The 14,895-nt window shown below is 37.8% G+C and overlaps 1 protein-coding gene across 2 annotated transcripts in view; it reads right to left on the bottom strand.

The window, feature by feature from the left end:
- Positions 1–2,401: 2,401 nt before the first annotated feature.
- The window catches only part of PIK3CG (phosphatidylinositol-4,5-bisphosphate 3-kinase catalytic subunit gamma), a 34,794-nt gene continuing 22,300 nt past the window's right edge, over positions 2,402–14,895 (bottom strand). For both annotated transcript variants that reach the window (XM_017745999.1, XM_008642523.2), the window contains exons 8-11: positions 14,498–14,628; positions 13,781–13,892; positions 11,731–11,888; positions 2,402–6,258 (exon numbers count right to left, since the gene is read on the bottom strand). In XM_017745999.1, coding sequence (XP_017601488.1) covers positions 5,977–6,258; positions 11,731–11,888; positions 13,781–13,892; positions 14,498–14,628 — 683 coding nt within the window. In that variant the 3' untranslated portion in view covers positions 2,402–5,976. The remainder of the gene's footprint in view (positions 6,259–11,730; positions 11,889–13,780; positions 13,893–14,497; positions 14,629–14,895) is intronic.

The raw sequence follows: 14,895 nt of genomic DNA, 5'->3' as shown, positions 1-14,895 counted from the left end.
GGGGAAAAATTTGGAGCGGCGGCAGCAGCAACAGCAGCAGCAGCAGCAGCAGCAAATAGTAATTCATACTATGTGTTTACCTACTGATTTAAAAAAAAGAGCAAAGTTTATGTTTTACAAACTGTATTTACTCTCATTGGATAGTCCTAATAACACTGCTACTTTTGTGGCATGAATGCCATGAAAGGGCCTTTCAGTAATATACTCTATCTGCTGAGGTCTAAACTCTGCAGAGTACACAGTTCATCCTGGCACTTACACCCTGACTCTACACCCCTTTTTGCCAGAGCTGCTGCCACTGGGTCCCTGTTTCCCTGGGAGGGCTGCAGCTGCACCCAGCAGCCACCTCTTTCCCACAGAGTTGGTATCAATCTCCACAGGACCTTTAAGTCTCTGGTCTTGTTAGAAGCCACTCTTCACCCTCATTTTGGTGTGTTGTTGCAATGACAGAATCCCAAGAACTTCTCTGAAATACTAATATGTAGCTAATGAGCATCTCCCTATAATTGCCTGCCTTTGCATGAACTATCACCTTGAATTGAAAGGTCCCTGCCTGGAGTGTTTTGGTTTCAGACTACTTTAAAGTTACTGAGATCTCTGGATATTTTTCTCTCCAGGTAGACAGAATTACTATTTTACAAGGTTTGGAAAATACATCATATTCTGTGAGAAGGAAACAGGTTTGTGAAACAGTGATGCTGTCATGAACGTCATCAAAATGAAGGATAACTTTGGCTGGAGGGAAAGCATATCCTGAGGAGACCTGTTTAATTCACCAAGATGCTTTCGTGCAGACATCTGACAGCTGAGCAGAGGATCTGCCATCCTCCATCAGAGACAGAGTCTGTCCAGGCCAGTATCCTGTCCCTGACAGGGACCAGCTCCTAATACTTCAGAGAAAAATGCATTTCAATCATGATGGGAAATAACTTCCTCATGGGATGAGTTTAATGCCAGTCTCAGACACTTGCTGGTTGATTTGGGGAAGCAGCACTAGACTACCTTTTTTGGTGTTTTGTTTGTTTGGTTTTTTTGTTGTTGTTGTTAATCTCAGGTTGTTTAACAGTAAATACACTGACCAAATTCAGTTCTGGCCATATCTTGAACTTCTAATGAATTCTTTATAATTAACTGCATTGTGGCAGCATATTTCTTGGGCTATTAAATAGTCATAGCCCTCATAGCCTTTTGCAGGATAATTAGTTTTGATAAAGAAAGATATATCCAAACGCAAAGGAGGATCTGGTACAAATTCCGTAGTCTTAAAACTGTTTTGTACTATGGGTCATTAACATTTCTATTTTCTTTCGATTTCTCCTTTCAGGGATCATTTCTGGGTATTCTTCATTACATTAGATTTGACTTTCTTATGTACCTACTCATTGTTTATCTTATAAAGAAATGCTGCTATCTACAGTGTATTATTTTCCTTTTTTTCCTTCATGGACTAATAAATGGATCAGTGGTAAACTCTGACCATAGACACCAGACCAAAGACAGCTTTGAGAGCGTGACCAACACTGGCATGCAGTAACTCCTAATGCTGAACACCAAGTGACTGCACCCACGTGTGGGATGTGCTCGCACTTAGGAGATACAGCACTTCTGCCATGCACAGGAATCTTTTGTTAGCTAAAATTAACTGGCACGTGTTTCTGGCAGTGCTGCTGCTGTTTCCAAAGTGACAGCCTCTTCTTTTGCATCCCCAGGAGAATACCTGAGAAATGGCACATCTTCTAAACACTGCCTACCTGCCTTCCCCAGGCTGTGGAGGGCTCTTGCCATGTCAAGTGCTGCCAGGCACCCTCTGAAACAACAAAGCTCCATTCTCAGGGGTAGGAAGGAATTTATCCTGTCCAGTGTTCACTTGCTCATTATCAACAGGCAGGTCATCAGCCTCTCTCTTGCTAGCTACGACACCCACTGATGCACAAAAAGCCAGGAGAAGCTGTGGCCTTCTGTCTCCTTGTATCAGCAGACTAGAAGAGGTCACCAGTGCCCCTTTTCTCTAAAGAAATAATGATGTGCATATCTCACGTGGGTATAACCATGGCATTTGTATCTTTGGTCAGTTCTTGTTATTAACTGTGTAACTGCAGAAAAACAGTTCCTCTTTCTCTCTGTTTTCTCCAGCACGAATCTTGCTTTCTGTCAGTATGCCACAAGATTTCAAATGTATTAATACCTCTTTGGGCAAATTCTGGCTTCCAAATGCAGAGTGGGGTAAGCACAGAAGGAATGTCTTCCTGTTGACTTCTCTCTAGGAGAATTAGTGATTTCTGGAGTGTTGTTTCTCACATATATTGAGTAAGTTGCAATGAGAAGATTCATGAAAGCACATCAGTGTTTCTCAGACACTTCAGAGTTGGTGGGATGCCCAAAGAGCCCACCAGACTGCAAATGGTATCCCAGATTTTATTAATTTTTTATTTTCAAGACTACTTTACACAAACTACATTATAAAGGCATTAGCACAGAGTCTGAAATCTATATAAATGTTGGGACGCGGACTTGCAGAATGCTGCTGGTACTCAGGAAAAAGGTTTATAATAAAAATACAACAGTTGCAATTTTCATTGATATTTTTCTGAAGTCATTTGTTCATACCTGTATTTATGTATCATTGATTACATTTTAGAAAAAAATCTGCTAAACATGTTAAGTCTCAATACTCTGTTAATGATAGGGTTAATCTATCTTCTAACAAGTGCAACCAGTGTATTCAATGAAGATCTAAATATAATCACATTGTACACCTTAGCTCCATTTCAACTTCTCTTCCTGTCCTGGAATATAATTAGGATGGAGCCTTGGGGACACACTCACTGCTAACCAACATCTCAATGACCTTGTTGGGGAAAAAGAGATGTCAAGTCACAACTGAGTCTGAGGCACTAACTCTAAGAAGAGATTTGAATTTCCACTGTTAGGTGCAATCGTAATGTGAATGAGACTACCAAGAAAATATGATAGACCTCAAAGAAAAAGTCACCCTTAAAACAATTTCCAAAAAATAATCTTAAGGCTAACAGGAGGCAGTGATGATAATTGAGACCTACATAGAAAATTTAGTAATTTTCTTTTTCTGCGTGTTGTGTTAGAGCTTCTGAAAAAGGTTAGGGATTAGTGACTACTTTACATTTCCTGGTTTATAACCCTTAAAAACCAATTATTCTAAAGGGTCAGTGAGTTTATGCACTGTGAGACTCAGGAAATTGTGGTTCAGCCTCCTGCTCCAGTAGTGGCATCTGTGCTACAGCTGCAGCTCTCCAGGCCTTGGGAACGCAGCTGCTGCTGCAGAACGGGACAGCTGCGCTCTGTCTGGGATGAGCAGACATGTCCTTGTGCCCACCTCCTCCTCACCTGAAAGGCAGTTCCTCTGCCCCCTGAGGCTGGATTGCCTCGAACCACACCTCTGCCTTGTTTCTCCTTGTGCCAGGGCTTGCCAGAAAACAAGGTCAGTGGTGGGTGGAGGTCTCCAGAGGGACACAAAATCCAGCTGGTGATCAGCCACGATTGCATAGCCATTTATAAGGAGATGCTGGTGCCCACAGCTTGCTCCATAGGTAAAGAGGAGATTTGGCAGCTACTTTTGATCTCCCAGGAGTCAAACACCCACACCCAGAAGACACAAGGCAGCCTAGCACTGCCCAGGCAGCCCAAGCACAGGCTGCATGGGCAAGGAAAGCAATGACAGGCCTGGGAATTTGCTCAGCATTGAGGTGTTTTAGGTGTCTGCAACAAACACAATTCAATATAGCACATTGTAAATTGCTGATAAAAATCATCAGCCTCAGTTCAGTGCAGGACTAAACTACTTTCCTCTGGGTACAGATCTCTTGTAGACCTTTTCCTGCAAATGGAGGCTGCTTCAAGAGTGCCATTTCCCTTGAAGTTGTGATTAGCATTTATTTCCCCATGCTAGAGTTAAATTTAGCAGTAGATCTTATTTTTTAAAACTAGGAACTTACTAAAATCTTCAGATTTTTCTTCATAAAACATACCAGGAATGAATAAAGTGCTCTTAGAAAGTGGCAATATTCTATTCACATTTAACAATTACAATAATTGCAATTCTAACACTATAACTATTAAAATTTAAGATATCTGACATCATACAGAATTATTAATACGGAACTAAAACACTTCCTCTGAGTGGGACTTTAAATATGATTTCTTACTGAGATAAGTCTTTAAGAAACTGGATAAAAAATATTTATAGGTATTTTGGGCTAAGCTGCTTATTCATGAATAATAATCAAATGAATAGAACATGTCATTTTATTTCAGATCTATAAAATACAAATCTAAAAATATCATTTTACAGACAATATTCACCATTTAGTTTATATTTTAGCATTTTCTAAAGCCTATCTTGCACAGAATAATAATGTAACAGAATAACAAAATAGTCTACATTTTAACCTTAGAGATTTCCTTAACTGGAGTCTACCATTTACATCAAAAATACTTGTGCACAATAACCAATTAAACATCTACATTTCAAGAATAGATTGGCTACATCTCATAACTGAGACACCAATTACAGTACATTTATTAAAAATCCTTCAAGAGTGCACTCAGTAGTAACACTAGTTAAAATCATAACAGCTCTGTGAAATGATCAAAGCAAATGATAACAGAATTTTAAAATTCAGTTAATCATTTATACATAATGTAAAGCCCATGTAACACTACAATGAAGGAATAAATTACATGGGCACAAGTGCAAAAAAGCAATATTGTAAGCCATCTCTTTGGTAAAAATCAATTAGCAGGAAGTATACTATAATAATTCAAGTCAAAGACTAATTCGGGCTGTATGTTTTTTCCTTTCCTACCATAGGCAGACTTGTTTGCAAGCAATCTACAGTAGAGAAGTTAAAATTCTACTTAACACTGCCCATTTTTTCATCTTTTAAGTTTAAATATTGAAATTAAAGATAAGGATTTCTTTTTCTTTCATAAATAGCTTTTCAGTAGTATTGTTTCATCAGGAATTTAAAAATAAATATCAAAATATACACAACTTCAAAGACTACATTTAATTCCTTCTAGGTATATCCTGAAAATATATCACCAAGGAATAAATAACTTTGGGTTTCTCAAATATTTGGTAAAATGTCAATTACATAAGGAGTTTTCTCTGAGGGATAAGGAAGTACCATTGCTTTTTCTACAGAGCTTTTGCTATACAGGTGGAATTTTAGTAACTTTACAGTTAGAATATAATCTGTAACATAATACGGACCTTCCCCACTAAAAAGTACAGTAAAAAATCTTTCAAAACTAAACCTTCAGAATTTCATGTTCATATCTGAGGAACTTCCAGGTTAACTGTGAAGTTCTCCTGGCAGTCAAGACTGGTTGTCTGTGTCAGGAGGTTGCAGTAACAATAAAGCAATTTCCTCCCATGGCCGAGCCAAAGCTCTTTTCTATTGACAACATATTAAAAATCCAGAAAGGACAAAATGTTGAGGAAGGGACAAAAGAAAAGGATGTGGGTGAAGAACACTCGTGGGTAAACCATCCTGAGACAGATGTGGATTACCTACAGAGATTTCACTGTAACCATAGATTTTATATAAAATCTTCTGGTTTTGAAGGACTTGACCCTCATGAACAATTAAGGTAAGGTCATAAGGGGTTTGTAGGCTATCATCTTACTCAACCTCCTCCTTTTATTTATCTGAAATTATTGCTAAAGAAAGCAAAAAAACATCCAAGCCACATTAGCAAAGCATCTAGTTAAAACAATCCAGCAACTTGAAGTGTCTTTAGAAATTAAAAAAAAAAATCTTTTCTGCAGGAAGATCTCCTGGAGGGGCAGAGCAAAAGTCCTTGCCTTTTCACAAGATCCATTTAAGCTGCCAGAAGAGTAAAGGCAATTTTGACTGTTCATTTATTCAGAATTCATAAATAACAAGTAGATTCACTAACCTCCTGTTCACACCCACAGTTAATTTACATAAAATATTAAGCAGAATGCTTTTCTACTCCTTGTTTGATTCCAAGCACAAGATGTAAAAACCAGTTAAACTGCACAGTCCAGCCCTTATCTCTACAAACTTCTATCTGATCAAGAAAATGCTTTTTGGCATCTTCTTCACTTTTCCCTACTGTCAGTGCATCCCTGATATATTCAATATCTTCTTTGCTGGTTAATTGGGGCATTCCAGTCATTAGCATCATGGAGAACAGGATGATCAGCAGGTTTGTGTGGTGTCGGAGAGCTAAATAAGCCTTCACACATACGTCCTGTGAGAGAGAAGAGTTTTTTGTTAATTGAGGAGATGAATTGACAGGGATGGTGTAGGAATTTCACAGGACTCTCATTAACCAATGCCATTCAATCACTCGAGTATGTCAGAGACAGGAGACCCAACAGAGCGATTCAACTGAGCAGAAATGTGACACAAATTTCTGCACCTGCTGCTCAGGGTAACTTCATTCACCACAGGTTGGAGCAACAAGAACTGTTTGGGTGTACAACTAATGGCTCTTAATCCTACATTGATTACTAAAGCATAAAACCTTAGTCTCACCAGAATTTCAAATTAATTTCCCCACCATATAACCTCTTTCTGTAGCTGTTAAAAGAGACAGCAATAATTCACTGTCTTCCTTTCCTGTTGGGATGTTCCCGTTTAAAGACTGTGGCTGGGAAGTGATACTGAACAAAGCAGCACCTCCAGGGGATTGCTCCTCTTTTTCTATAGATGCCTATTAACTTCACAGTGGTGACAGATTATTTAACAGGGAAGATTTTTCAGGCTTGGTGTTCTAAGGAATTCTGCTAGCTGACAGCTCTAGTCTTCAGGCACTCTGCCTTGCTGTAGGATTTCTATGACTATGTACTGTCATTCTGGATTCCATAGACTTCTTTTATAGCCTTTTCATTTCCATGTATAAATAATCTCTGCTTAACAGCAGAACTTTTAGAAGAATGAAATTTCTGCAGCTTAGAAAAAAATGCAATGTTTTTAAAAATAATATTCCCTGCTAAGCAACTAATATATAAATTGAAATTATTTCTTATATTAAATTTATAGCTCATTTAGTAGTAGAAATAAGAACAATGCAATCAAGACATCAATCATCAATCAACTAGAAATTAGGCCTGCAATGCAGTAATGTAAAAATATGAAAAATATTTCCAAGAAGGTTGTTATTATTCAAACCAAAGCTGAAGCAATGCTAATTTTTACCCAATTAAATATTCAATTTAACCTTTCCACAACTGTATATTCATGTTTTGAATAATATTTGGAAAATCCAAATACTTTAATGTAAACGTCTAACAAATCCCATCAGCCCTCTAGAAGGCTTTTATTTTTACAAGATATATGTTTTCTTTCTTCCTCTGAAACAGGAAGAAGTGCACAAATATTCTTAACATCTATCACTGTTCACATCAGCAACACCAGGACACCCAACTAGACAGGTTAGGAAAATATAAGGAAGGAAGATGATATACTGAAGATCCGTCTGCACAATTTCTTTTTTTAGTATTGCCTGGGAACTTAAATCTTTTAATCTGTTCCCAAATAAATTCTGTCCTGAAATAAGATCATACTTACAAACTCCAATGTTAGTTTAGTTCTAGCATAGCAAAAGATAAAATGCAATGTTCAAAGCACAATTTACAATGCAAAACACCATCACAGGGAATAGTTTCTCTCCATTATACCAGGAGAAAAAAAAATAATAAAAAAAGAAATTTTACTTATGTATTATCAACTTCAAACAGAGAAATCTTGTCACAAGAGTTAGTCTGTGTTTTGTTCCCCTTGAAAGAGATGAAAGGTCTTTATAGTTATTATCAAAGAGAGTTTTACATTTCTGTATGGATGATGAATCCCACTGCTTCGGGTGTCTGAGACAGAAAAACAATTATGCAGTCAAGAAAAACCTGGTATCACTGCATCTCAAAGGCAGTCCTTCCAGGAATTCAAAAGATTTTTAATATCTGCATCTGCCCGTTACAGTTATTTATTCAGACAGGAACTGAATCTAGTTTTGCATTAGTATCTTCCAAGAAAATGAATTTTTACACTTCTGAGAGAGGCAGTGAGAACCAAAAATAACCCAGATGACAGGTATGTGTCAAGAATATGTACATGTTTACTGTGGGATTAAGAAGAAAGCTGCTAACTCATCTAAAGCCATAGGCAAAATGAGAAGAGCTGAGGAGAAACCAAAATCCCATTGCCCAATAGGAAAAAAAGAATAATCATTCTGAAAGCTTGAAACTGTCCTAAATATTATTATCCTAAAATCCAGGCATTTTTATAAAATAAAGTATCCAAGTTCTGTTACATAGGCCATCCCTTCCCTGTACAGTTTACTGCAAATAAGTATTTCTCAATGATGAATTGTGTACCCTTCTGTCACCTTTGTTTGACAATCAAATACATAAGATTTTGTAAAGAAATAGTTTAGAAGAATTTGGTTAGCACTGAAAATACAGATCTCTGTATTATCAAGTCAGCAGAATAATGAAAAAATAATGAATTACATAAATTAAATGTAGTGAACAAAAATGAGTTAATAATTTAAAGCACAAACTATCAAAGACAATTTTAGGCAAATTAATAATAGGTAGGTGGACAAAGCTCAAAAAGGACTATGAAGATCTTAGGTGAGGCTTTCTCAAAGGTTTCTACAAGTAAGAAGTGAAAAAGCTGTGTGCACACAGGAGTATGAAAGTTGATTGGTTTCAGCCAAAGGCTGTAAAGAAAATGCCACCACATATGACACTTACAGCAAGAGAAATCTGGGCAGTACTATGGCACCTGAGAAATTCATAGGTGGAACAGAAAAATACTTGTCTTCCCAGGTTAAGTCATGCTTAAATACATGTTTGTGATGAGGAAAAAGCCCATCAAATACTGCTTCCTTCTAAGCATTTCTGTGATGTCATTAATAACCTCTGGCCTCTCATTTTCATTAAACCATCATAACAAATGCAAACACAAAGGGAGCCAAAATTTAGATTAAGAACTAATAGAAAGGAACTTCACTGCTAGTTCAAAAAAGTTGCCAGGCCACTGACAGCCTCAGAAGTTCACTAATAATGAACTATACTCTTCTGCAGTGAACTTCGGTCAAAGTTATTTGTCATTTTAACCTCCTCCAGAATCTGCAATACGAGCTCTGGCTAACACACTGTAATATGTCCAGTGGATAAAAAGAAATAAAATCTTATACAAGTAGGTTATTAAGTTATCAAAAACACCAAAGACTGTAAAAAACAAAGGAGTCTTCTGAAGCACAAACTGTTTTAATGTAGTTAAGTACGAAATAATGAGAGATGCACTTAAAAATTAATGAAGGATAAATGCTGAGACTTTTCCATTAATACCTAAATGAGTCATTAGGCATACTGAATGAATCCTTCAATATTAGGAAATATGATGAAACAAGTCAACTGGAAAGTGCAAGTACAATTTTATTTTTTTGCTCTGGCCAGCTAATTAAAACATACATTTTTCATAGCAAAATATGTGATGCAAATCTTGCTCTGTGTTACTCTTTTACTTGTATAGAAGTATTTTAACTTTCTTTTTACTGGTCTTTGAGACAGAAAAGGCTCTTAATGTACTACTGCAATAGCAGTATATAAACAGTAGCTATTGCAGCAGAACTATACATGAACTTACATTTTTTGGTCAGTTTATTGTTGTCTGTGCCTAAATCATGTCACTTAAAATGCCTGAGTCACATACCACCATCCCAGTTCACAACAGTAAAGCACATTAATCACCTTGTATTTGGCTCAGGACACTAGTGGAAATGACACTGGTGCTATTACAGCATTCCTAGACTGTCTGCATTAGTGGGATGGTAACAGTACTTAGAAATTAGTACCAGAGTAACAAAATGTGTATTTAGTCAAACCCAGGACTCCATGATGGAGGCATGATGTATTGAAGAGAGGCTATGACCAAAATCACCTCTGATTGATTTTCGTATTTGGGCTGCTGAAGTAAAGGTCAGATACTCTCTAAAGAGCTGGATGATCCGTATATATGTAGACAACTTTACCTCACCACAGACACCAACAGGTCTTTCAATCCTCCATTACCACATTTTAACTCTTTTAACTATTTTCTGCTTCCAGAACAGAAGTCTTCTTTGAAATGACATAGCCCAGACTGGTGTTTCAGTCCCACACCTGCAATATGACTTACAGCTGCAGCGACAGCATCATCACTGTACACAGCCCAGCTCACAGGCTTCCCTGAGAGCATGGGCTCAGCATTCCCTTCCCAAGGCAAACCCCACCCTAACATCTTTTGAGCTACAAGCCCCCTTCAAAACACCTCCACTGTGATAAAGGCAGTCCCGGCAAAATGAAGACTCAAAGATTGCACCTGGTTCTTTAGTTATTTTCAGAAGTTTGGGCAGTGACTTCAACCAAAAATAATTGGTTCTTCTTTGCATGAGTCGTCTCCACACATCCTCTCCCTTTTGATTGTCTCTGGTGGACAATGTGATTTGTCATTAACAAAAGAATACCATAAGGTGGGAATTGCAAGAGGGTCCAAGTGGATCCCCATCGCTGGCAGGGAGGCCTGCAGGATGTGTCCAGCCTGAAGATGGAGAACACTCATTTTTGGATGAGTGAGTAAAAGCACTGAGATGTGGCCACAAATGGAGACAAAATGCTGAAGTAACTGCATAGGGGACCCACTTGGTGTTATCATCTTAGGATAATTCCCATTGCCCATCACAGATAATCACAAGGGAGATGGGGGTGTGTAGGACACAGATTTGCTATACAACTGTGTATATGCTCAAAGGGTCATAGTCATCATCCACCAGTAAGAACCTTAATTAGGTACTCAGGTTAGAAAACCAGACTCCTTACTGTGACTGGTTCACCCACAAGGAATCCACAACATGAAAGTTAGGCTTTGGCTTTGACTCACTCTACAGAAGAATTTTTATTTTGATATTATAAGGAATCTGCTTTCTAAATTAGACACTTTACTCAAAGTCTCTAGAGATGACCACAGGAATAACACTTCAGACAAATAAGTACTTCTCACCAGCCACATTCTCAACTATTTCCTTAGAAGTAGGAACTGCCTACTGAACTCCCTCTTTGACCAGGTCCTACACTAGCTCGAATAATCACAACTGGTTTGGAAGCGCTCACTTTCAAACAGAAGCAATAGAACAGATTTTTAACACCATTCGTTTCTTTCAGAGTTAAATCTATCCATCCACTTCACAAAACAGCATCTGAGATAGCTTAGGGTCACTGATTTTTACTCAGATGCAGCAGTTCGAGCCCCAGAACTCGAAGAATCAGGAGGGAATAACACTGGCAAAGCCAGCTGATGAATGCCTCACACCTGCTCATACTCCACAGAGGCTCTGCTTAGTGCCGTGAGTTTCCTCTAATTGCACAAACACTGAAGCCCTCTGCAAAGTATTTTCAGTCAAGACAAGAAACAAAGAAAGAACTGCTTATCTGGTCTGCTGCTAACGAGCTTTTCAATGTGCCTTTGTGAATGTTTGAATTCTAGTTCCCATAATTGTACAGATAATTTTTTCTCTTAGTTGGGCCTAAAATATCCCAGAATTGTATTATGATTCATTGTATTTTATTAAGATAATACCCAGGAGCCTAGACCTTTGAAAACCAAGGCATTAACGTTCATTTCAGAGGGCAAAAAACCATTACTTAATTGATTTGCAGCTAGATACCCATTCTATTACCTGAAATTTATGGAAATGGAGACTTGTCTTCTTTCCGGAAGTTCCCATGACATACAGAAAATCTGGAGTCAGCACAAAAGGAACTCTCTCCTTATTAATTCCAAGGAAGCTTTTATAATTCCCAAGAATATGGCCAAAATCAATATGGAAAAGGTTACCTTCATAAAGAGAAGAAGAAATCACAGAAAAACACAATAAACTTCTAACACTTACGTGCATTCACTGTACTTCCAGCCCCTTTTTGTCAGTATTTATGATCAGTCTTAAGTTCAGCAGAAAAGACTACTTTCTTTCTTTCTTGGGGAAATACATAATTCTGTCCTCTTGGCAAAATTACTTTTTATTTATCTTTGGCAGTTGTTAAAAGTCTGGCAGAACTGCTGTATTATCTAAACATACACCCAAAGCTTTTCAAAAACCAAGGAAAGCTTGTGCATCATACCTGTAACAATCAGAGCATCGCTACACGGAAAAGGCTTCAGGGTTATGTTTCAAATACCCATGGGATTCTGGCATTACCCATCTCCTTGGCAAATGTCATTGACTAGAAAACACTTTCTCCTCACAGACCTTCATTAGACCTTCATTCTAAACCACTCTGTATGTTCAAAGCCTGCATTGTCACCCTTTGGATAGCTTTGAGAGAGTTGTAGGCATCAGTTCCCACAAAAGCAATGAAAACCTCTCCTTTTAAGGGTCACTACACCTACAGGACTGGAGTGTGCTGCTCCTCTTCACAATACTTTATTGCTTTCACTGGCAGCCAGCGTACAGATACAAGAGTATGGTTACTTAAAATCACAGATTTGTAGTAGTGGCACATGTACAAAAATATAAAACATCAAATTATGTAAGATGATACTTAACAGTGATCTGTAAGTGGAACATCCTTAGATGCTCCTGATCTTAAGCCAGCTTTCAAGTTCCCCCAGCCTACCAAATCTGACTCTCTGCAGACCTCTCAGACTGAGATCCTTCTGACTCCTGAGGCTCAGAACGGCTCCTGTTAAAGACTCTGAGGCAAACCTGCTCATGACCACAACAAAATAACACTTTTCTCTGTTTTTCTGTCTACTGACCTGTGCCTCCTTTTCTGCCAATGGGAACTAACACCACATTATATTATATTATATTATATATAATGTTGACATTAAAGCATTTATTTGTCATTTTTTCCTCAAGGGCTTCTGCTGAACTTTTTTACTATAGTCTTCAATCAGCTAATTTCTGCCTTCAGGGTACTTATTCCCTTTAGCCTTCAACTGATAAAACTTTAATATTATCAATATTAAATATCCTTCTCTTATCAGAGACTAATTATGAAGCGAGAGGATCATGAAACTAAAAGTGAATTCCTTAGCCTAAATAAAACTCCACTATATGTACTGATTGTTCTGGGATTCCTTCCATAGGTAAGTAAAATTAAGGATGAAACAGTGTGCAGCTATGGAAGTAACTCCCAAAGTTTATAGTACAAAAAAACTGAGAGTTTCTTCAGGAGGATATAACCATCCCACAGATTTTAGTAGCAAAACAAATACACTCCATGTACACTTATTTTCCTTTCTTATTTCCACTTAAGATTTTTTACATCAGTACACAAAACAACTACACTCCTCAGAAGTGAAAACAGTCCAGCAGCATCTGAATTGTGATAGAATTCAGTTCCACTAAACATTGTCAGAACCACATCCACACATCAGATAGGTGAACAGCTATCTGCTTTTTAAGGTTTTTTGGTGTTCAGACCTTAGATGTAGACAGTAAAAAAAAAAACTGGTTTACATTTCTTATGACTTAGTTTGTATCAAACTGCTCCTTGAAAAAAAAAAAGGCATTATTAATGATAAATATCTACACCCTGTATGAAGGCCAACAGGGGTGACTACATTTCAATGTCACAGGAGAACCTGACCTTGTAAGCATCACTGACAGAACTGGTTTGTCTCTCTTCATTCATAGTTAAATGCATTATTTATTAAAAGGAAAGATAAATCTAGTGAAGTATACGCAGTCTGGACATCTATGAAATTCTCAAAAAATAACCCACCTGTTTCTGTAATCATAATGTTGTCATTGTGCCTGTCTCCTATTCCAAGTACAAAGGTTGCCACACAGTATCCAGCACAAGAATAAACAAATCTTTCCACAGCTGCCTGAAACTAAAAAAAAATCTTAGAGATGTTAAATGCTTCAATGATAGACACTAAATGCAACCATTCTCAAAATTATGTACCTTTCTGTTGACACATATCTATCAACAGTTAGGCAAACTGTCTTATAAAATACACCATTGCACAGCAGAGATCAAGACTACAGTCCTGCACTGCACTCCTTGTGCTGGCTCTATCCCTCAGCACACAGAAAAGCAGCATAGAGCTGCTCACACATTCTGAGGCAAAAGAGGTGGCAGAAAGCTGTCAGTGGATGTACACAAGCAAAGGAGTTGTGAGCACCCAAACCTGTATCTAAATCCCCTAAAAACACATTGCCGTTCAGTGCTCTTAGATGTCCTCTCAACCCACTCTTTATGTACCACTTCTAACTTCCATGGATAAAGGAGTAATTTCAGAAGCATCTTGTGTCTCAGGAATTTGGCTGCCAGCTGGGTGCTAAAGGCTCATTCACAGACACCCGCAGCTGAGTGCAGGGAAAATGAATGGATTTTTCAAACTCCCATAAGTAACAAACACAAACATATGGGCTCTATGCTCCTAAATTAGTAAGGTGCAATCGAAAATCCTACCTAAAAATTCAAAGAACTCACCTTCTCTTCAATCATACATCTCTCCTTGAGCCACTGGTTTAGTATTTCATCCTTAAATGCACCAGTGTTCCCAACTGTACTCTGCTGAATTTTGGCAATTGTTGTAGCATCTTTCACAATTTCGATCATTCCTAGAGAAAATAAGGAAAAGATTAGAAGTTATTAAATTGTTATCAGAGCGTATTAAAAATATGCAAAATTAAATTTTAAACTGTGTTTAAAAATCAGCTGCAGATCTTCAAAGGTTGTGAGAAGAAATTTATTTGACAAGAAGCAACAGTTCTTTTTCATTCCCAGCTGAAACCAGCCAGAGCTCATAAAGAGCCTGGCATCCAAACTCCTCTTCTTTTAAAATGGATGTATCACAAGATGAGTGAGGACCCTCTGTGTAAGGCTTT

Source organism: Corvus brachyrhynchos, unplaced genomic scaffold (assembly GCF_000691975.1).
Source record: "Corvus brachyrhynchos isolate BGI_N302 unplaced genomic scaffold, ASM69197v1 scaffold239, whole genome shotgun sequence".
NCBI lineage: Eukaryota > Metazoa > Chordata > Aves > Passeriformes > Corvidae > Corvus > Corvus brachyrhynchos.
This window is presented reverse-complemented; position numbering and strand designations above follow the sequence as displayed.